The sequence below is a fragment of the Salvelinus namaycush genome, chromosome 10 (genome assembly GCF_016432855.1).
Source record: "Salvelinus namaycush isolate Seneca chromosome 10, SaNama_1.0, whole genome shotgun sequence".
Taxonomy (NCBI): domain Eukaryota; kingdom Metazoa; phylum Chordata; class Actinopteri; order Salmoniformes; family Salmonidae; genus Salvelinus; species Salvelinus namaycush.
Window position 1 is genome coordinate 13,681,467 of NC_052316.1, and position 22,842 is coordinate 13,704,308.

At 44.3% G+C, this 22,842-nt stretch overlaps 1 protein-coding gene across 1 annotated transcript; it reads left to right on the forward strand.

Annotated features, from left to right (window-relative positions):
• Nucleotides 1–1,920: 1,920 nt before the first annotated feature.
• LOC120054716 (zinc finger RNA-binding protein-like) lies at nt 1,921–22,497 on the forward strand. The gene is made up of 19 exons (XM_039002266.1): nt 1,921–2,058; nt 7,472–7,730; nt 7,893–8,007; nt 8,267–8,485; nt 8,651–8,955; nt 9,634–9,819; nt 10,023–10,242; nt 10,399–10,553; nt 10,648–10,767; nt 12,661–12,842; nt 13,738–13,864; nt 14,029–14,240; nt 16,300–16,471; nt 17,638–17,812; nt 19,235–19,323; nt 19,573–19,668; nt 19,772–19,883; nt 20,199–20,296; nt 20,594–22,497. Exons 1-19 carry the CDS (start codon nt 2,006–2,008, stop codon nt 20,786–20,788), a joined length of 3,090 nt encoding a protein of 1,029 aa, XP_038858194.1. The 5' UTR covers nt 1,921–2,005; the 3' UTR covers nt 20,789–22,497.
• The last annotated feature ends 345 nt before the right edge of the window (nt 22,498–22,842 follow it).

The window sequence follows — 22,842 nt, forward strand, 5'->3', positions numbered from 1 at the left end:
ACTATACATTTACTACATACACACACACACACACACACACACACACACACACACATACTGTATGAGGAGTGTAATAAAGAGTAGAGGAAGAATGCAAAGGCGTACTCACATGGGCAGTAAAAGATCCCTTGAATCACTGCTGTCTGTCCCTCCTTTTGCGTCCTCCCTCCTTATTCACTGATGTAGAGATTGGACAGCTAGGAATTTAAATCCTTCAGACCAGGGTCAATGCATGGGTCTAGTGAGTCGCCCCCCTCGTCGTCCCGTGTCAGGCAGCAGCAGCAGGTGTCTGAAGACAGGGGGCAGCTTTGTTCCCTAAATCCCCCCCCCCCCGGCTCTTTCCACTTCTGTTGGGGAAGGAGAGTGTGAAAGAGACTGGCCCTGAAGACTGTGACAGGCTCCTTTAGAGCTCCACCCTATCCTTTTAATTTGAAGGAATCAATGCTGTTATCATGATGACTGTTTCTGGTTGTCTATTCTGCCCATGTATTTCTGTCTGGACTCTAAATATGTTTATGAGAATCTCTCATCTCTCCATCCCATAATAGCTTGTCCATCAGCGCCAATTCCTCTTCAGTAGTTATACTGTACTTTCCTCTAAGCTCATATTGGTTTAATCCAGTCCATGCTGGGATAACCATCCTGTTCATATCTGCCTGTTTATACTAAAAACACCACCTACATATCAAGTCTCCCTTTGTGTTTTTACTCCACGAACTGCTGTGAATGGTCCTCTATGCCCACTGTTTCCTGGCAACAGCATCTCTCTCTCTCTCTCTCCACACTCAACACCCCACCCCCTACCCATACACAGACACTAACTTATTCAGCCTCCCTTGCTCACTTCAGTTCTCCACCAATCATATCCCCCTTTCATCCACACATTTCTCACCCGGGTGCTTATGCTCCACCCATTCCTGTCCTACTTTCTCCATTCTCCCCTTTTCCTGCCCAGCTGCAGGAGTGGACTTCTCCTCAATCGAGCAATCTGCCCTAGACAGCAGTGGCGGTGGCAGGTGGCCATGCAATGCCAGTGGGACACACCAGAAGGGCTTATATGTGGCACTTGTCTGACCCATAATACACGCTTCATTTGCCATTAGCTTCAATTTCCACTAGTACGGATGCGTCGGGATGGACTCTGCACAGCTTGAAAAGATTTTAAACAAAATATAAATGTTCAGTAGGCTACACCTAGGCTTATATGTGGCTCAGTTGGTAGAGCATGGCGCTTGCAACGCCAGGGTTGTGGGTTCGATTCCCACGGGGGGCCAGTACAAAACAAAAAAAAATATGAATGTATGTACTTGTAAGTCGCTCTGGATAAGAGCGTCTGCTAAATGACTTAAATGTAAATGTTATATGGATTTGAACTTAAATTGATACTTTGTAGCTATCGTTTCAAACGATGAAATATAAATTGTGTCAGCACCTCTAGAGTTAAATCAATAGATGTCTATAACTAACCCAAGATAGTTCATCTCTCTCGTTTACAGTGTGAGCAAATGAAGCATAGTGGGCAGAACAAGCAAGGTGGGCAAAGCCAAGCACGAGCTAGCGAGATCGTATTGGCGCGTTGTAGCATATATTTTCATATTTCCGGTAGGGAACGCCTACTCTTTAGTGCGCGTGTGCACAAACTCACTCAACCTTGCATTCATTCTTAACAACGCGACTTTGGCAAAGCGTGAAGTCTATTAAACTTTGTTTACTGTCTTCGTAACATATTCTAGTTTTTGGAACATATATTTTTTGATCCGATGTTTCATCAATGATAACATTTGCAGAATGTTGGCCCAGTTTCACCTAGTTCCATCCTCTCCCACTACTAGACTTGCTCTCACTACCACATTTGGTGGTGAGAAACATTGGACGGATGTTTCAGTTTTATAGCCCCTGTGACGTGTATGTGGTTAAATATCCAAGCGTGCGCGCGAATGGTACCTGACGGACACGTGACAGATAGCGGATCCCGTCTGGTGGTCCGGTTACAGTAGATGCCAAGATGGCTGCAAGCAATTATTATGGGTTCACTCACGGTGCCGGTCCGCAGTACAGGTAATTACATAGCTTCTGGCTATGGGTAGCATGCACTCATCCCGAGTCGTCTTGTTGCGACGAGTATGCCTCCAAACGCCTCATTGCTGGTGCGATATTGCTAGCTCGAGGCCTTGGGAGTGCAATGGATATGCTAGCCAGATTAGTTAGCTAGCTAACGTTACTGTTAGGCATCAAAGCAGGTTCCATTCTTGCCCGGCTAGGGAGAGCTTCGCACTTGGAATGTGATGAAACCTAAAACTCTCAATCGTTTTGCAAAGATTATTAACTAGCTACTGTAGCTAGCTTGATATTTGTGTAGTAAAATGGCTCGCTAGTTAGCTTTTTTCCTAGCGGTAGGGGCACACGAATTAGTTAAATTGAGGTCCAGAGGTGTAGTCATTAGTCCAAACATTTGCGTTTTGCAACGAAAACTAAAGTTTCTATTATTGGACAAATTCAGATAGATAGTTCCCTCTAAGAAACGTTTAGCAACAAAATCGCCATAATGAATATGCCCCTGGTCAGCTTCAAACTAGCAGTCACAATTTGGGCGAATATGCAAAATCTTTAGGCCGTTCAGTTGTAGATAGAAATGCTATGAATAGAGCCGACATGATTCCTTGTTCTAAATGTAAAGGGTTGTTTTGTTCTAACATATTTACATAACTAGAGGACTCCTGATATCTCCAGGAGTGATAAGTATAATTGTTTGTCTTAATTTGTTGTCTAATACTGTCTTTTTGCTAACTAGGGCCATCTACTTTAAGTGCTGCCCTTCTTCCCAGTAGCCACTTGGTGTGTGAACTGCTGACTGCTCATAACTCGCAGATGATTGTTGACACATCAACCATGATTAAGGGGCAGGGCAATTTGTGACTGTTGTGGTCTGAAACAAAAATGGCTCTGCCGAGTTATTTGAGGAAGGAAAGAGCGGAAGGCTCCACACCTCTCTCACTTGAGTATCTTACCTAGTTATTTTCAGATGTCATTTTAGCAACTGTGTGTGTGTTCTATCCCAGTTTGCTCCTCTACCTGTAGGCTTTACAGACGCTCCCCACCCATTGGCTGCAACCCTTCTAATTTAGTGTACCCTGCTCAGCCTATGCTGCCCTTCAGTCCCTAGACTTTTTGGCCCTGACGGAGATATGAGTTACCACAGAGAACACTGCTGCTCTACATCTGACTACATTTTCTCTCGTACTGCGAGAGTATCTGGTTGCCGCGGTGGTGGCACAGGACTGCTCATTTTTCCTAAGTAGCGATTTTCTATTTTTTCCTGCCTCACTCACCTGTCCATCTCATCATTTGAATTCCATACTGTCCACTCAAGCTTAACATTGTCATCTATTGCCCAACAGGTGCCCTTAGAGTTCCTTAATGAGCTTGACAACTTGATAAGCTAATTTCTAGATGGCTAACCACTCTTCGTACTGGGCGACTTCAATCTCCCGACGTCTGCCTTCGATGCATTTCTTTCCAACTTTCTCTTTCCCCTCCTTGGCGCTTTTGACCTCACCCTTTCCCAGTCCCCTCCCACTCACAGGGCAGGCAATACGCTTGACCTCATCTTTTCTAGGAGGCTGCTCACCTACTAATCTCACTATAAACCCCATCCAGGTCTCTGGTCACTTTGTTTCCTTTTCTGTCTCCCTCTCTTCCAACCATAGCCACTCAGCCCCTACCGAGATGGTCATACGCCATCGCAATCTTCGCTTTCTCTCTGCTAAATCCTTCTCCCTCCTGTCTCCTGATTCTGCCTCTTCGACCCTACTATCCTTCCTTTCTACATCCTATGACTCGCACTGTCCCCTTTCCGGCTTGGCCCTCCCCTCTTGCTCTGTAGCTGAGTGACTCATTGCGAGCTCACAGAACAGGGCTGCGGGCAGCAGAGTGAAAACTAAACTTCCAGAGGGCATATCATCCTTTCACTCCCTCCTCTCCTTTCACTCCCTAGGGAACTCTTTTCCACCTGTCTCTGACCAACTCTGTCGCTATATCTCTCAGAATGATCTTCTTGGCCTTAACCAGTGAGGCTTCAAGACGGGTCACTCAACCAAGACTTCTCTGTGTCAAGGAGGCTTTTCCGCACTGCCAAAGCTGACTCTCTCTCCTCTGTTCTCATCCTCCTAGATCCCCCATACTCAACTGGCGGACCAGATCCGGACCCAGAATGGGGTCAATACGGACCGCAGGTCCCAAGAGGGGAAAAAAATAAAAATACAATCAAAAATAATTTTATTTTTACTCGGTTGGGCTTCGGCCCATATAAACAAACAAGACATGGAAGAATGTGTTGAATTGCATGAAATTAGCTTTAAAACGGCCCTTAAAATCTCTGCCTCAATCTGTAGAATTGCAGGAAATTTGCTTTAAAACTACAAAACTACAAACTATAACGAGGGGTGTGAACAGTTTGTGGTCGCATGGGTTGTGAGGTGGGGGTTTGTTACTACGCCGATAAATTACATTATCCATCCGGACCTGTGCCACCTAGGAAATTTGTGACTGGACCTTCTCAAATAGTACTTCAGTACCCCTGTCGTAGAATCCACTGCCGTTGACGCCGTGAACCATCAGATCCTCCTCTCCACCCTCTCAAGGCTGGGCGTCTCGGGCTCTGCACACTCTTGGATTGCATCCTATCTGGCAGGCCGCTCCTTCCTGGTGACGTGGAGAGGATCTGTGTCTGCACCATGTACACTCAGTACTGGTGTCCCCCATGGCTCGGTTCTAGGCCCTCCTCTTCTCTCTATACACCAAGTTACTCAGCTCTGTCATATCATCACATGGTCTCTCCTATCATTGCTATGCGGATGACACAATTTACTTTTGTCCTTCCCCTCTTCTAACACCCAGGTGGCGAGACGCATGTCTGCGTGCCTGGCTGATATCTCCGCTTGGATGTCGGCCCACAAGCTCAACCTCGACAAGAGGGAGCTGCTTTTCCTCCCGCGAAGGCCTGCCTGCTCCAAGACCTCACCATCATGGTTGACTACTCCATGGTGTGCCCCTCCCAGAGTGCAAAGAACCTTGGCGTGACCCTGGACGACACCCTGTCGTTCTCTGCATACATGAAAGCGGCGACTTGCTCCTGCAGGTTCATCCTCTACAACATCAGTAGAGTACGATCCTACCTCACACAGGAAGCAGCGCAGGTCCTAATCCAGGCACTTGTCCTCTACCGTCTGGACTACTGTAACTCGCTGTTGGCTGGGCTCCCTGCTTGTGCCACCAACTTATCCAGAACGCTGCAGCCTCTCTTGAACTAGCACCCGCACTTGACTAATTTCCCTCGTAGCCATGACTTTTCTGAATAATGTACTTACTATAACTGATATGTGGTTGTCCCACCTAGCTACAGTATCTTAAGATGAATGCACTAACTGTAAGTCGCTCTGGATAAGAGCGTCTGCTAAATGCTTAAATGTGAACATTACAAAATTCGTCCTTCTTCACTAGCCTCCGGTTAAGGTTTTTTGGGGGAGGAGCTGCCCCATGAAAAAATGACACGTTTGTTAGCTAGCTTCTTGCTAACTTTACTTGCTAAATAAATAATTGTTGCCTAATGTCTGTGTACTGTCATTATAATATCCATAGAGAGTCATGTCAAGTGAACCTGGCAGCCGTAACAATGAATAATATTCGTTTTGCCTATGTTTCATGTGGCTCAGTTGGTAGAGCATGTCGCTTGCAACGTCATGGCTGTGGGTTCGATTCCCACAAGGACCAGTAATTAGAAAAACATTTTATGAAATGAATGCACTCACAACTGTAAGGCACTCTGGATAAGAACGTCTGCTAAATGACTAAGATGTCAAATTTGTTATCAGCCAACCAGATCAATAACCCTTGCATTCCAGAGGGTGGATCCTTTGCCGCTTCAAACTCAAACTGCACCCTAGAAATATGTTGCCAACCTATTTCACAGTCGGAATACTTTATTTTTAACCGTCACCACCATACATTTTTAACACTATTCCCTGATGTTTACATGGCAGCCTAGAGCTACTAGTTGCCAGCTCATTCTGCATCTGCTGTAAGCCTATTATTGATTTGAGTGACAGCTCTCAGTCTCAGTTGATGCCTCTGAACTGGTGGTGCATCAACAGCAGCAGCTGTGGCCGATGTTGATTACAATATTTTTGTGCATAAATCGGGATCATTACATAGGCCCACCTGACTGTGGATGTCATTGCACTCTACTTTTATAGAAACATTGCTTTCTTTGCATTGTTTGCCTTGTGTGTAGTTGTGTACCAGTACACTACAGTGTGAGGAACAGCCTAAACATTTTCTCAGCTTTAATTTGGGTGCTTATTCTCCCTATAATTCATACATTTTTTGTCCTTTTACCACATGAAACAAAGCTGGGTTATTCCAGACAATGCTGACACAGATGATTTTAGAACACCTGTGTTGGGAAGGCTGTTATCATCATTAGCATGGATTGTGATGCTAAGGCTGTTGCTTTATGTTTGCAAGGTCATCCTTTTGGCATTGCATATTCTGCAGGAAATTGATTTCATGTAGAGTATCGTAGTCTGCACAGTATTTTCTGTATTGTAGGTGATGAGTTATTTCAGGACTCATCCTAAATAGGAGGCTCAACAATGTCTAAAAACAGGTGGCACGCTGTAGGTATATGCATCAAGCATGATCATGTTTAATAGACAGCCACAGTTGATGCTGTTTGTAAATGTTATCTTTTGATTGAAGATGCTAGCTTCTAACTCTTCTACAAGTTTTTAAATCTACATTATGAAATGTTCATGTTCGGTAGGCAACAGTGTTTAAAAAAAAATATATATATATTTTTTAACCCCCTTTTTCTCAAATTGGATACCCAATTTCGTGGTATCCAATTGTTAGTAGTTACTGTCTTGTCTCATCGCTACAACTCCCGCATGGGCTCGGGAGAGGCGAAGGTCGAGAGCCATGCGACAGTGTCGGAGGAAACACCGTACACCTAGCGACCTGGTTAGCGTGCACTGCGCCCGGCCCGCCACAGGAGTTGCTAGTTCGCGATGAGACAAGGATATCCCTGCCGGCCAAACCCTCCCTAACCCGGACGACGCTGGGCTAATTGTGCACCGCCCCATGGGCCTCCCGGTCGCGGCCGGCTGCGACAGAGCCTGGGCTTGAACCCAGAGTCTCTGGTGGCACAGCTAACACTGCGATGCAGTGCCTTAGACCACTGCGCCACTCGGGAGGCCCCGGTAGGCAACAGTGTTTGACGGGAAAAATATATATGTTGAATACAGGAAATAGCAGTTACAGTACTGTAAATGTACAGTACTCAGACTACACACTTACCATTTAGAGATGGGCTTCATAAATGTCAGTGAGTCACTTAGTATTGACAGAGCGTTTTCCGTTTCCAATGTGCCTCATTCTTCACTTCAACTTCTCCATCTTGTCTCTGTCACCACAGCGTTCAGCCTCCACCGGCCTTTGCCCACCCCACCACAGCCAGCTACAGTGTTCAGCCGGCCCCTGCCGTGGCCCATGCAGTGACCGCCTCTTATGCCCCTGCCCCTGCACAAGCAGCCAGGCCCGTCGCCTCTGCACCCTACCTGGCGGCCTACCAGACCCACCCTGCCCCCCCAGACTATGGCTATCGGCAGCCGGACCCTACGCCCCAACCTACCACCACCCCACAGGCGTACCAGCTACCGGTATACACCGAAACGGTCAGTCCCATTTCCGTTCTTTAGCATCCCGTTGCGTGCTGTCATCGTGTTTTATCTATTAGCTATTGTATATAAATGCAAGTACCTGAGGAGAGTTTTAGATTGTGACTTGAACAATACACTTTTTGCTATTCATGTTTACTCTGTAAAACAACCTTTCAGGATAACTACAGTTACGGACGACCACCTGCAGTCACTAGTTATGAGACTAAGCAGTACTACCAGACAAGTATAGCTCCAGCCCAGCGGACCCCAACAGAAGCTTACTACCAGACAGGTGAGTCATTGCCAACCTTATTCCCATGCATATTGACACATGGACAATCATAACGCTGCAATGCAAAAGCCACCGATTCATTTGAAAGGTTCTCTCTGAATGTGACAATACATTGTTTTATACACTATTCATGAGAACATACTATTGTGCAAAAGAACTTGGCTGCTGGTATACTGCAAAAGCCTGTGTATTGAATGTCATGTAACTGGAGCCAAGCCTGTTAAACAACACAGTGATGATCTCTTTTTCTTCCCTGTAGGTGTGAAGAGTGGCTACAGTCCAGTCAGCACGGTGTACAGCCAGCCCCCTCCACCACAGAGGCAGGTCACAGCTTTAAAGCCTCTGGCCCCCGCTAGCTCAGTGTCCACCAGCTATAACATCTACCCAGTGTCCACCAGTGTTCAGCAGCCTCCAACTCCCATCTCGTCTTACACCCCTTGCTCCTCCTTCAACTCCACAGCTGCGACCTCCTACTCGGGTAAGAGAGAGAGCTTCTTCCCACACTCCCAGAGCTCCACATTTAGCGCCAGGATCAACCCTTGTGAAATTCAAGCAAGCACAGCTTGCATATTTGTCACAGCATATGTGTTTTTACTGTGTGACCCCCTTCTGCCCTGTCTCAACTCTCCATCTCTCACCTTAGGCATCAGCTACTCTACTTATGACTCGAGTGGCTACACTTCCACCCCCTCCTACTACCAGCCTGCACAGCTGCCCGCTCCCCAGCCGCCACCCCAGCAGCCCCAGCCGTCCATGCAGCTGCCTCACAAACAGCTCACCAGCTCCTCCTGGAGCAACGCGGGTAGCAACATGGTGACCGCTCCCACAGTCAACGCCTACAAGAAGCCCATGTTCCACCAGAACAGGCTGCAGAAGCCCAAAGGGCCACCCAAGCAGCCCCAGCTGCACTACTGTGACATCTGCAAGATCAGTTGTGCTGGCCCGCAGGTAGTGGTGAACTGTGTGGGTGATGCATTATGAGAGGGACAGGTCATTTGTTGGCAACGGACATAACGACTACAGAGTTAACTGAATGTACAGTATTTTAACATCAATCAAATGTATTTATAAAGCCCTTTTTACATCAGCCGATGTCACAAAGTGCTATACAGAAACCCAGCCTAAAACCCCAAACAGCAAGCAATGCAGATGTAGAAGCACAGTGGCTAGGAAAAACTCCCTAGAAAGGCAGGAACCTAGGAAAAAACCTAGAGAGGAACCAGGGTCTGAGGGGTGGCCAGTCCTCTTCTGGCTGTGCCGGGTGGAGATTACAACAGAACATGGGCAAGATGTTCAAACGTTCATAGATGACCAGCAGGGTCAAATAATATTAATCACAGTGGTTGTAGAGGGTGCAACAGGTCAGCACCTCAGGAGTACTTGTCAGTTCAGAGTTAGAGACAGCAGGTGCGGTAGATCGAGAGAGTCGAAAACAGCAGGTCCGGGACAAGGTAGCACGTCCGGTGAACAGGTCAGGGTTCCATAGCCGCAGGCAGAACAGTTAAACATGTAATGTGCCTAAGATGAGACATACTGTAGAAACACAGGGTTGACATTCAATGTTTTTTGCAGGTTTGTTTTTATAGGTATGTTGAATTAACTGTTGTTGAATGGTTTTCTCTGCAGACGTACCGGGAACACCTCGAGGGCCAGAAGCACAAGAAGAAGGAGGCTGCTCTGAAATCTGGAAGCGTGGTGGGGAGCAACGGGCCCCGGGGGATTCAGACCCAACTGCGCTGTGAACTATGTGACGTTGCCTGCACTGGCGTAGACGCGTACGCTGCCCATATCCGAGGGGCCAAGCACCAGAAGGTAGCACAGCTGCACTGACAGGAAGAGAAACATCAGGCAGCTAGCTAGCTAATTGAAGCACTGTTTAGCTAGTTAATTTGTCTAGATCAGCTCTGTGATAGTTGTAGATGTTGGTGTATTGTTAGTGTACCACTTTTAATCAGGTATTTATGTGATATCCCAGCTCAGTGGTTTGTGTTATTTCTCTCCTTAACCCTGTATAGGTGGTGAAGCTCCACACCAAACTAGGCAAACCTATACCGTCAACTGAACCCATTTTAGTGAACAATGCTCCGATTATCTCAACATCGACCGCTGGGAAGACGACCCCTATTGTCGTCACGTCAGCTGCCCCTTTAGCGCCACCCAAACCGGTGGTGGTAAACGCCGTCAAGGCCCCAGCACCTGTGAAGAAGCCAATCACACCCAAAATAACCCTTCTTGGTAAATCTTCCCAAAAAATCTGTGTTTAGTAGTTGGGATTATGATATTATCTGTGCTGACAGATTAATCCAATGATGGATAATTGAAGCAGTAATTTTGGACTCAAACTACACTTCTAAGTTGCACCTTACTAATATTTGGCCTTCCTCTTGACAGCCAACAAGCCGGCCACCCCTCCATCAGCCAAGGTGGATGAGGACAAGCAGTTGGCAACCGCTTCTAAGAGCGAGACCACGAGTGACGATGAGGATGGGGAAGGAGTGGGGGGGCAGGGAGACGTCCAGCCTGTGGGACATGACTATGTGGAGGAGGTAGGAGTTGTTTTTCTTGATTCACTAATCATTTGTAAAATATGCGAAGGTTATGGTATGTTCTAATGCAAGTTTCCATTTTGATGATGGGAAGGTGCGTAATGATGATGGGAAGGTGATTCGCTTCCACTGTAAACTCTGTGAATGCAGTTTCAATGACCCCAACGCTAAAGACATGCACCTAAAGGGACGCAGGCACCGGCTGCAGTACAAGGTAAGGAAGTGCATCATATAGCGAAACATTTGTGCAAGGTGTTTTTAGAGCTAACCGCTACGTACTACAATGCACTTATTGTACTGGCAAAATTAATTGACTGTAACGTAAGCATTGAACACTTTGACCTGTTGTACAAGCATATGTCAAGTCACAGCAAAACTATCGCCACTAGGTAGCAGACTTTGTTTAGGCAGGATGGAGAAATTGCTTGCAATGTCCTGTAGCCCCCTTGTCATTTGGCCATCAGTTGAATGTCATTTACATCAAATTATAATTTATATGCATACTTCTCAGTTTGAGAGCCTGCTACTCGCTAGGTGTGTGACAATGTGTGACTATACAGTACCAGTCAAAAGTTTGGGCACCTACTTATTCAAGGGTTTTTCTTTATTTTTTACATTGTAGAATAATACTGAAGACATCAAAAGTATGAAATAACACATATGGAATCATGTAGTAACCAAAAAAGGGTTAAACAAATATGTTTTATATTTGAGATTCTTCAAATAGCCACCCTTTGGCTTGATAACAGCTTTGCACACTCTTGGCATTCTCTCAACCAGCTTCACCTGGAATGCTTTTCCAACAGTCTTGAAGGAGTTCCCACATATGCTGAGCACTTGTTGGCTGCTTTTCCTTTACTCTGCGGTCCGACTCATCCCAAACCATCTCAATTTGGTTCAGGTCGGGGATTGTGGAGGCCAGTTCATCTGATGCAGCACTCCATCACTCTCCTTCTTGGTCAAATAGCCCTAACACAGTCTGGAGGCCTGTTAATAAACAAATTATAGTCCCACTAAGCGCAAACCAGATGGGATGGCGTATCGCTGCAGAATGCTGTGGTAGCGATGCTGGTTAAGTGTGCCTTGAATTCTAAGAAAATCACAGACAGTGTCACCAGCAAAGTACCATAACACCACCACCTTTCCCACCTCCACGGTGGGAAACACACATGCGGAGATCATCCGTTCACCCACACCACGTCTCACAAAGACACGGCGGAACCAAAAATCTCCAATTTGGACTAAAGACCAAAGGACAGATTTCCATTGGTCTAATGTCCATTACTCGTGTTTTTTGGCCCAAGTAAGTCTCTTCTTCTTATTAAGGTCCTTTAGTAGTGGTTTCTTTGCAGCAATTCGACCATGAAGGCCTGATTTACGTAGTCTCCTTTGAGCAATTGATGTTGAGATATCTGTTACTTGAACTCTGTGGAGCGTTTGTTTGGGCTGCAATTTCTGTGGCTGGTAACGCTAATGAACTTATCCGCTGCAGCAGAGGTAACTGTGGGTCTTCCTTTCCTGTGGCGGTCCTCATGAGAGCCAGTTTCATCATAGCGCTTGGTTTTGGCGATTGCACTTGAAGAATTTTCAAAATTCTTTACATTTTCCGTATTGACTGACCTTCATGTCTTAAAGTAATGATGGACTATCTATGGCTATGACTATGGCTATCTTCTGTATACCCCCCTACCTTGTCACAACACAACTTATTGGCTCAAGCGCATTAAGAAGTTAAGAAATTCCACAAATTAACTTTTAAGAAGGCTCACCTATTAATTGAAATGCATTCCAGGTGACTACTTCATGAAGCTGGTTGAGAGAATTCCAAGAGTGTGCAAAGCTGTCATCAAGGCAAAGGGTGGCTACTTTGAAGAATCTCAAATATAAAAATATATATTTGATTTGTTTCACTTTTTAGATTTTTTGAACACTACATGATTCAATATGTGTTCATAGTTTTGATGTCTTCACTATTATTCTATAATTTAGAAAATAGTAAAAATAAAGAAAAACCCCGTAATGAGTAGGTGTGTCCAAACTTTTGACTGCTACTGTATGAATGACAGCTCTTGACATTGTTACTATCCCTTCATTCCCCCTCCTGTAGAAGAAGGTGAACCCAGAGCTGCCGGTGGAGATCAAGCCCAGTAACCGGGCCAGGAAACTGCAGGAGGGCAAACTTAGGAAACAGAAACAGAAGGCTGTGCTGAAGAGACAGAGGGATGATGAGCAGCGCTGGCACTTGGAGATGAGGTTGGAGCCAGACAGCAGCTGGCACACAGAGATGAGGTGAGAGCCAGACAGCAGCTGGCACACAGGGATGATGTCAGAGACAGACAGCAGCTGGCACACAGAGATGAGGTCAGAGCCCTTGCTTCGGCATAGATCTAGGATCAAGCTTACTCACCCCAAAATCCTAGTGTCATCCATTTGGGGTTAAACGGATAGTGCGAGATTTTGGCAATTAAGCCCTTTTCTACTTACCCAAAGTCAGATGGATACCATTTGTATCTCTCTGCGTGCAGTTTGAAGGGAGTTGCTAACTAGTGTTATTGAAATTGCTAACTAGCATGCACAGCTGTACCTGTGGACTTCCAGTCATTGCACATCGTAGCTATACTTATAGACTTAGTCATTGCGCTAAGGCTCGTTAGCAATGGCTTGCGAAACTACCTTTAACTTCCTTTTAAACTGCACGAGAGAAGCTCATCTGAAAAGGGGCTTAAATTGCCAAAATCTCTTAAGGTCTGAGCAGTGCTTAGGGGCAACTTCTCCCTATAGTTATTTTTTCTTGGAGATGATTTCAGATGAAGGCAGAGCAGGGGAACCCTGCTGCTGGGTCCACTACCCATATAGTTCTGAAACCCATGCTCTCACAGTATGGTTAAACCACAAGAGGATTCCCCTAACTTTGTCATTAATAGAGAAATGTTCCTCTTATTACGCCTGTTCCCCTTTTCATTACAATTCCTCCTAATATCTTAATATAGAATGCCTGCAACATCTTAAGTGATGAGAACTCTTGAATCCCCCTGCATAATCTGGCCAAATACCTTTCAACAGTCTCAAAGAAGTCTTCTAACTCCTGATCAGCATTTTCACCTAACAGACGGGTAACTCAGCAGAAAAATCTACCCAGTCTGAATATTTAATAATCCTGTGCTGTATTTGTCTCCTCTGCCAGGCGCTATGAGGAGGACATGTACTGGAGGAGGATGGAGGAGGAGCAGCTATACTGGGGGGAGCAGAGACGCAGGATGCCCCCCCCTCCACTCATGAGCCGGCCTGGCATGCCAGTGCCACCCCTACTGGTGAGAATCAATGATTCAATCAATGTTCGGTCTACGTGAACTTGATCCCTTGAGGAAAATCTGGTGCAACCAGGATTGATGTATTTAGCTTTTCAGTTTGTTTCCAGAAGTGTTTTGTTGTAGAGAGAACCTGGTTCTATTCAGCTCTTCTCTTCTCCCCTTAGCAGCCTGTGCGTCGGCCGGACTCCCCAGACGACCGCCACATCATGGCCAAACACTCCACCGTCTACCCTGTGGAGGAGGAGCTGCAGGCGGTGCAGAGGATTGTGTCCCACTCTGAGCGAGCCCTCAAACTGGTGTCTGACTCCCTGCTGGAGAAAGAGCCCCCCGCTGCTGCTCCTAAGACTGATACAGAGGCTGATGCTGGCGAGAAAGGGTAAGCTGTATGGGTCTGTACTAGTGCACACCTTTCTATTGTAATGTTCTATAATGCTGTTCCCTCCTGGTGTGGGCCATCGGCGTGTAGTAGGGTTGCGGGGAGCTTTCAGGATTGCATTGTCTATCGACGATGTTTGACAGCCATCGTGATGTCACAAAAATATATTTTTTTATATTTGAGTTTGTCTGCTCCTCCGGGGTCTGTGAGAGCACACTGCAGGACAACATGCCAAATGGCCTATTTCCTATTTGCCATCGCCCAATACATTTCAATACATATGTGGTAGTTGGACTATTCACAAAATGCAAGAGAACAATGTAGATTGTAGAAAGAGCGGAGAGCACCAAAGCTGCGCAAAAATGTCAGGTAAGGTCTGTTTTTTCCCCCCTCTCTGTCGGATGATCATGGGCCTTTTGCAGTGGGCACTCTGTTATCTGGCTTATTTAAAAAAAATCTTGATTTCTCTCTTTCTCCCCATTTTCCCATTCAATTAAAATGTGAGTTGTTGGCATAAGCATACTAGCCTACTCTTTCAATATCAACCATCAAATGAATCTATAGGTCTAACGGAGTTCCATCTCAAAGTTGTTTGCCAATATCCTAAATAGAAACATAATATAGTAATAATGAGAGGGAGAACAAAACATTGCAAGTTGAACCAATCGAATAGGAAGTTTAAACAAACCTGGTACTTTTCTGCTTTACTTGACTAAAGTATAGACAAAATAAACTTTGCCGTCGGAAAATCCCTCCTTGCAAACCAAAAAGCCAATAATATAGGCCTACACACAGGCTATTGTCAGTAAAAGTAGCAGTGAAAGGTACTTTGAGAAGTTTAAACGTATTAACGAATATGTATAATATTGTTGAAGTCTTTGTTACTGTCCTTGAATTGTGTAACGGGCAATTGGGCATAAGCTCCCGCAGCAGCACTTTCAATAAGCTGGAACAAAAGTGTGTTTCAAATAGCTTACAGATTGTGCATTTATTATAAAATAAAAGTCAACAATCAGATCAAATAAATGATTTACCTATAACATTCATTATAACACTTAAATAAACATTGGCTTATGCTAAAAATGAATAGGCCTATTAGTATATGCCTTTTGCCTACTGAACTGTACAAATCCTAAATATAAGCCTACAAGTTTCAAAATAAAGTAGACAAAAATACAAATTAAAAAAATAACCTAAATTAGTGCAAACAAACAAGTCTTTCAAGGTTTGACAGAATATTTTAGCTTATCCTATAATTCTTTCAGCTTTGAATATAGGCATTGAAAATTGAATGAAGTGCAATGAGGAACCATTAGGTCTAGTTGTTTTAACCATGTCTACGGCCTACCTAAAGGTTTCTGGCAAGGAACATGTTCACTTTCTCTGTCCAAGAGTAGCAAACTCAGTAGGAGGATGGACTTGTAAATGTTGACAGAGGTTTGTAGTCGCGCCATACTTTGCCCTGATAATCTTTTTGCATATTCTTCAAGTGACTTCGGTCAGGTCTGCTGGCTCACCTTTTATCATTCGGCCTAAAACCAAAGAACCGCCAAACAGGCGAAGACGTGCTTTTCATTCCCTCCAAGTAAGCAAAAAGTTTTCTGATTTAGCGTAAGGCAGGCTAAACTATAGTGAAATGCCATCACATACTTTTTTTTTTAACAGTCAAACCGTTGGAAAGTAGCCTAATGGAAGAAAGAATGTTGCAAATGCACTTATCAAGATGAAATAACCAATTAGCCTACACTTGATACGGCTATAATATTAGTTTTTAAAAGGTAGGCTAATATGAATCATAGCCCTACCAATTTGAAAATCATGCAGCCTAGACTAAAAAATAACTAGATCTAACACTGTTTAGGCCTAGCAATGTCTTTTTTATATTGCGTTCTTCCCGCCAATTGACTCCTCTTTGAGCAATGCGATGCAATAGACGATACAATCGTATATCAACGATGTTTGGACAGGACAATGTGTCATTCCAGACATCGCCCAACCTTAGCATGTAGCCTGATGTGTATTTTTGTTTACCCATCCCTGCCCTATCCCTGGTGTGTAGACCTGACACACAGGGGACCCGTATGCTGAAGGGGGTGATGAGGGTTGGCATTCTGGCCAAGGGCCTGCTGCTCCACGGGGACAGGAACGTGGAGCTCATCCTGCTGGCTGCCAAGAAGCCCACCCTCTCTGTACTGAAAGACATCGCTGAGCAGTTGCCCAAAGAACTGACGGTAAGACAATTCTCAGCTTCCCTTAAGTGGAATCATATCTTTTGAGATCCACTGTGTATGAGATGGTGTGGTTTTCTACATGCAGTTGGATTATACACCAGAAAATAACACGTCAACCGTTATAAGGAACAGTTAGGGACTTTTCCCGATCGTCTTTGATGCTATTTGGTCAAAAGAGGAAGTCTGATTTTCATAATCAAATGACAAACCACAACTCTTGACTTCATGTCATGAAGTTGTCATCAGGGCTGCACCAACACTAGAAAAGGAACTTACTGTAAGATAACTCTGTATGATTAATGATTCAAGGAGAGCGGTTTCCCCTCTGTCTGTATTGCAGAGCTCAGTTCCTAAACCTGCAATCCTCTGAACAGTGAAACGTGTATTTGCATCTGTGGTGCCTGAGACGCCAAGATTAGTGCTGATGGGACACAATACCAGTCTGTGCCTTACCAGTGGTCACAACATTTAGCCTACAGATGGGCATCAAGACTATTCAAGAAGAAACAGTCAAGGAAAGAACCTATAACAAAAGGACTTGGGTTCAAATAGTATTTGTTTTCTTTCAAATGCTTTAGCCTGATTTTACGTTATGAGCTTGTCTGGCACAATGGAATAGTCAACAAAAAGGATTGCTGGATTTTCACATCTGACACTCCAGCAGGTTCAGTTAAATGTTCAAAGCATTTGAAAGAAACCAAATACTATTTGAACCCAGGTCTTATACCAAATTAAATTTGTATATTAGACTGTGGTGTGTGTGTCGCATTTCCTTCCTCTGAAGTTCTGGTATAATAGTGTTTTTCATCAGAAGTGCTTTTGACTGATCTTTAGTACCACTGCCTGGTTATGAGTCATGACACCTGTACCCTACAGAGACTGGGGCTATAGTTAAACATGTACTTCCCTAAGGTTACATGAAGCCCCCCCCCCCAAAAAAAACTGTTAATCGAATTACTGTCTCTTAAGCATTTGTCCACTCCCACAAGATGATATAAATGGGCATTTTTTAAGTTAAATGCAGCTATTGAGAAATTATTTGAATATCTAGGGCCAAATACATAGTTAAGATTTAATCCAGTGCCCCATCAAACGAACCCCCCCCCCAGGCCAAAAAGATACCCCCCCCTGTAGTGAGTAATCCAAAGTGTCCTTTTAACCGGCAGACATTTTCTGAAGATCAGTATGAGGTACAGGCTCACCCTGAGGAAGCCAACATCGTGATTTTTTCGAGCAAGGAGCCAAAAATGCAGGTCACCATCTCTCTAACTTCGCCGCTGATGAGGGAGGACCCTGCCCCTGAGAAGGAGGAAAAGGCAGGAGACAAAGCGGCTGAGAAAGGTTAGAGAAGCCAAGCTTTCAGTCCAATAAATGCACTGTGTCTTCCAAAGCTCAAACTCAAAAAAGAAGAAAAAGAAATGGGACTTTTAACCAAGCCCATAGACTTTCATCCAAATGTGGTAGATATCGTAGAATAACACTTTTGTTTCTCCCCTCCCGGCCCTCGAAGGTATGAAGTGAATTGACTCGCCCATTAATTTCTGTCTCTTGTTTTAATTTATCCATTATTTCCAGTACCAGTAGTCCCTCTGTTTTCCACTTTACTTTGTCCGATATGGAAATCTAAAGCAGGGCTCTCCGACCTTTCTATGCCATTTGTGTGTGTGTGCGTGTGTCTATGGACACATGCCCAGGTGAAACCAAGAAAAACAATGGAAGTGATGAACTATACAAAGATAATGCCCAGGGATGAGTGTGCTTCTATTAACATGACATGCAGGAATAATTGTATCACTTTTGATATCAATGTAATTTTGTTAATATTCATCTCCATCTAGGCTAATGTCAATTTATCACCTTATCAATAGTTGCTAATGGGGTTTTAAGAGGTGCCATGAAACCTCTCATCCCTGTTAACTGAAACGGCATCATCAAAGTATTGATTGACAAGGTGTTGGAGTGTCATTCTATCCCCACACAATGGTCTCTATTGAAGTTGGGACTGGATTGTTGAATTGATTAGTCTGCTATACAGTTAAACCCCTGTCGCATTGCGGCATACTCGTAGAACCATTGTGAGATGCAAAACACTCCCTCACCTATGTGAGCTGATCTCCCCTTTTTCTATCACTGTAAATACCGTACTTGGAAAAGGTTTCAACATTTATATTTCCCATTGCTGAAGTTGTTGTTTGGGTTTGTTGATCAGTTTGTCCGCCTGTATCAGCAGACCTTGGCAAAACATACAGTATGTACATGCATTCCCCCCTGTAACAGAGGCGCTAACATCTACGACTCTTGCCACAACAGTCTCTAGGAACATGGAAAGCCCCATTGTGCTACTGTAGCTTATCTTGTGAAATTACAGCTCTAAATGACTAAGGAGTTACCATTTGGCATTCCATATGTCTATTCACTTCAATATGTCTATTGATTAATAGCATGATATGGCAATGGATGCATTAACAAGTCCCACATCAAAATTCCTTGAGTTCCCAAATCGAATGCATTATTGGCACATTTTCTTACCATGGAAGGGATTAGTGGTAAAGTAGTTGAATTACCCTGTTTGTCATATTTTGTTACTCAACATATCCAATGCAATCACTTTATATTTCCTCCTGACTTTCATTATCTCTCTGTTATTACCCATAACTCATGAGAAACTGGGTGAAACAGTACTGTAGGTGGCTCTGATGGACATAGTCATACGAGTGAGAGCAGTAATCAATGAGCCAGTGTGTTCCTCCTCTCCTACTGTAGGGGTGCCTGAGAAAGACCCTCCTGATGTTCTGAACCGAAGGAAGTGCCTGGAGTACCTAGCTGCTCTGAGACATGCCAAGTGGTTCCAGGTAAAGAGAATATGTACAATGGCAAACATGTTCACTCCTAAGTATCCCGAGTCCCAGATCGTGACTAAGACAGCAATGGAGTTGTCAAGACCGCACAAACCGATCTGGGACTAACGCCTAAGTACTGAGTCCCAGAATCTTCATAAACATGGTCCATAAACAGGGCCTAGGTAAAACTCCAGGCCGTAGTTATAGCTTGTCTGTGTATAACAGTGCACTGTAACAGCTGTGTGTGTGTGGTATCTACAGGCTCGTGCCAACGGTCTTCAGTCCTGTGTGATCATCATTCGACTGTTACGTGATCTGTGCCAGCGAGTGCCAACCTGGGGCAAGATGCCAGCCTGGGTGAGGATGTTCTGTCTCTGTGTTCAGCTTTTATTTAACGAAGCTAATTGACGTTAGTTCTTAATTGTGTCTTACGTGGTATGTCTGAACTCCCTGTGTTCAGGCTATGGAGCTGCTGGTAGAGAAGGCCATCAGCAGTGCCACAGGGCCCCTCAGCCCAGGGGAAGCTATGCGTAGGGTCCTGGAGTGTATCGCCACGGGCATCCTACTGCCAGGTGAGGGAGCTTACCAGTATTATTTGTTAGTATTAGTTAGCCAGGGTGGGATCACTCCACATTTACTGCAGTTGTTTTGACCCACCTGGACCCTCTTTGTTGTCTAGTGCGTCCTACTGGTTATTCAGGGGAAACTTGCATTTTGAACTGTACAGCGTGCTTTGTCAGCGGTATACATAGCTAGCAGTGTTACTTTACATTCTTGAAGCAGAAGTTGTTCAGAGTGGTGGTATGTAAGCAGTGAGTGGAACAATATAAATAATGTAGCAGGAGTCTATATATAGCAGTTTGAGTGATTTGTGTTCCTTGTCTCAGACGGTCCTGGGCTGCTGGACCCCTGTGAGAAAGCCCAAACCGATGCTCTGGGGAGCATGACCAAGCAAGCCCGGGAAGACATTACTGCCAGCGCGCAGGTACTGTCACTACCACACTCTCGCCATGTGATTGGGCATAATCAACAGTCATTTTTGGAAGTCTACCACCTTAGACTGGGAAACAGGGCGGCATACAGAAGACGTTGAATACAAATTTCTGTAAAGAAATCATGGATAAACTATATGGGTACAGATCCACCTAACTTAACCCCTTAGTTATAATGTTAGCTCTGGTTACACTCCATTCGTGTTTGATTTTCACCCATTGATATGTGTGAGAAGGGAATGTGTTTGAAGTCCACTGATCCACTTCTCCTCTCGTCTCTCTGGTTCCAGCATGCTCTGCGACTGCTGGCGTTCCGTCAGATCCACAAGGTTCTGGGGATGGACTCCCTGCCGGCGTCCAAGGCCAGCGCTCGGAACCGCAAGCGCAGACGGGATGGAAGCGAGACGGGAGAAGGAGAGGGGGAGGGAAAGAAAGACAAGAAGGAGGATGCAGAAGAGGTGGATGCAGAAGAGGTGGATGCTTGATCTCTCCCAGAGAAGTGTTAGCCTGGGCGCCCGCCTGGTTCTGCTTCTAATGTTGGCATGAGAATGATAGGGGAGTAATGCAGAAACGGACTGGCACCCAGGCTAGAGCAGGTTAGTAGTCTATACTGGCAGAATGTCACATCCTTTACGTTTATTTTTATTCTCAAAATCTATATGAATATAACTGACTTAGTCGTAACATTTCTGCCTCCCCTAAAGGGAGGAGAGAACGGGAGGGGAAAGGTAAAGATTATTTACTGTAATTCTCTCCCATGCATTCTGTATTGTAACATACTGTAGATGTACTTCAAATCGTGCTGAAAATTGACTTTAACGTCACTGACTGACTGAGATTAAGGAGCTAATGACTGATAGCCTGATCCCAGATCTGTATGTGCTTCAGGCCAAGTCCTCTTCATGTATTTATGGCATGAAAACGATTGTCAGAGGAGTCAACGATCGTCAGGAGTTTGCTAAAGCACAAACTGATCTGGAACCAGGCTAAATGATTGCATCATTCCATTTCCAGAATATTTGCCCACTCAGCTACTGAAGCCCTCCCATTTTCAGTACCTGTACAAACCACTGTTACTTACCATTGTCTTCTATGTACTGTAAGTACTCTTACATGGATACCTACATTGTAATGAAGCTCTTTTTGCTTTTTTCCCTGCTTTTCTTATTGAAGACTAGCTTTAATCCTATACTGCACAGGCTAGTTCAAGTGTTTTATTATATACCGAAGACTGCAGGAGTTCCTCATCTAGGTGCATGAATTGAGATGAGTTCTGTAGATGAGGATGGGTTTTGCTGATGGGTCTGGGGTGAAGACCTGTTATTCAGGAGGTTTTAAATACAAAGACATGGGTAAATTAAAGTATGTTTTAAGAATGTACAGTTCATTGTGCCTAAATTGCAGGCAATGACAAATTAAAATGATAAAGCTGTAATGTAAAGAAAAACACTTTGAAAACATTGCTCTTTGAAAAGCACTCCGTATAGTCTGTAAAGATGCCTATAAATTTGTCAGGACACCTGAAAGAAAAAAAAATCTGCTTTGTACAAGTTGTGTTTGCACCACAAAACACTTAAGGGAATCACTGGGTAATAGAAAATGTTTTGTCTAAGAGGAGTTGACTGATAGCTCATACAGTATGTTGCACACTCTAAGTCTAGCATGCTGAGGGAATGAAGCACTTATAAAATGACCATGATATTATATGCAGCCATATATTTATCGTGTAAACTTGCCTATTAACAATCTGTCTTTTGTGTTATTGGGGGAAAATGTCTTGAGCGAGAACTAAAGTATGGATATCTACTGAAATAATCCAGGGATAATAGTCTTTAGACTTTCTTCCTTGTGCCTGCATTGTTTTGTGTCTAGGAAATGTCATATCTATGGACTGAAGGTTCTAAAAAGGGGAACATTTTAACTGAAACTGGATCATGCAACATTTTGAAGACCTTATTCACATCCTGTATCTTTGTGCATTAAGGTTTTGTAAGAAGCGGATTGTGCTTTTCATTGATTTTATTTACAAAGAGCATCTGCGCAGCACCGTTTTAACTTTTGTTGTTATCTTTGGAGGATGTTGCAATTGAATTTGTATTGTTGAAAGGAGAGTCAACGTTGCTGTAATATTTTAATTTCTTTGTAGTGGCGCCTTATACCAAGGATGAATATTAAAGACTTAACCCATGGTCTACTTTTCTGATTATGTGAATAATTGATTATTTTTGGCAGAACTTGCATTCCACACCTTGTAAAATGTTTTTCCATTCATATGCCACTGAAAAAATGGTCAGGGCTTACACAAAGTAGCAATTGTATCCTGTCACACCCCTCTGGTATATTGACTATAAAGGGTGCAGCAATCAGATGAGATGGGCTAAAATGGGTGATGATTTGCCTGGAAAACTGAAGTTGAATTCCGTCTGGCAGAAATGAGTGTTTGAATCAGGAAAGTTCTCTCAACCTCTACAAGCCAGAATGTTGAATACATTTATATTTTAACATACTTTACCAGTTGTTCATGCGGATGGACCTTTTG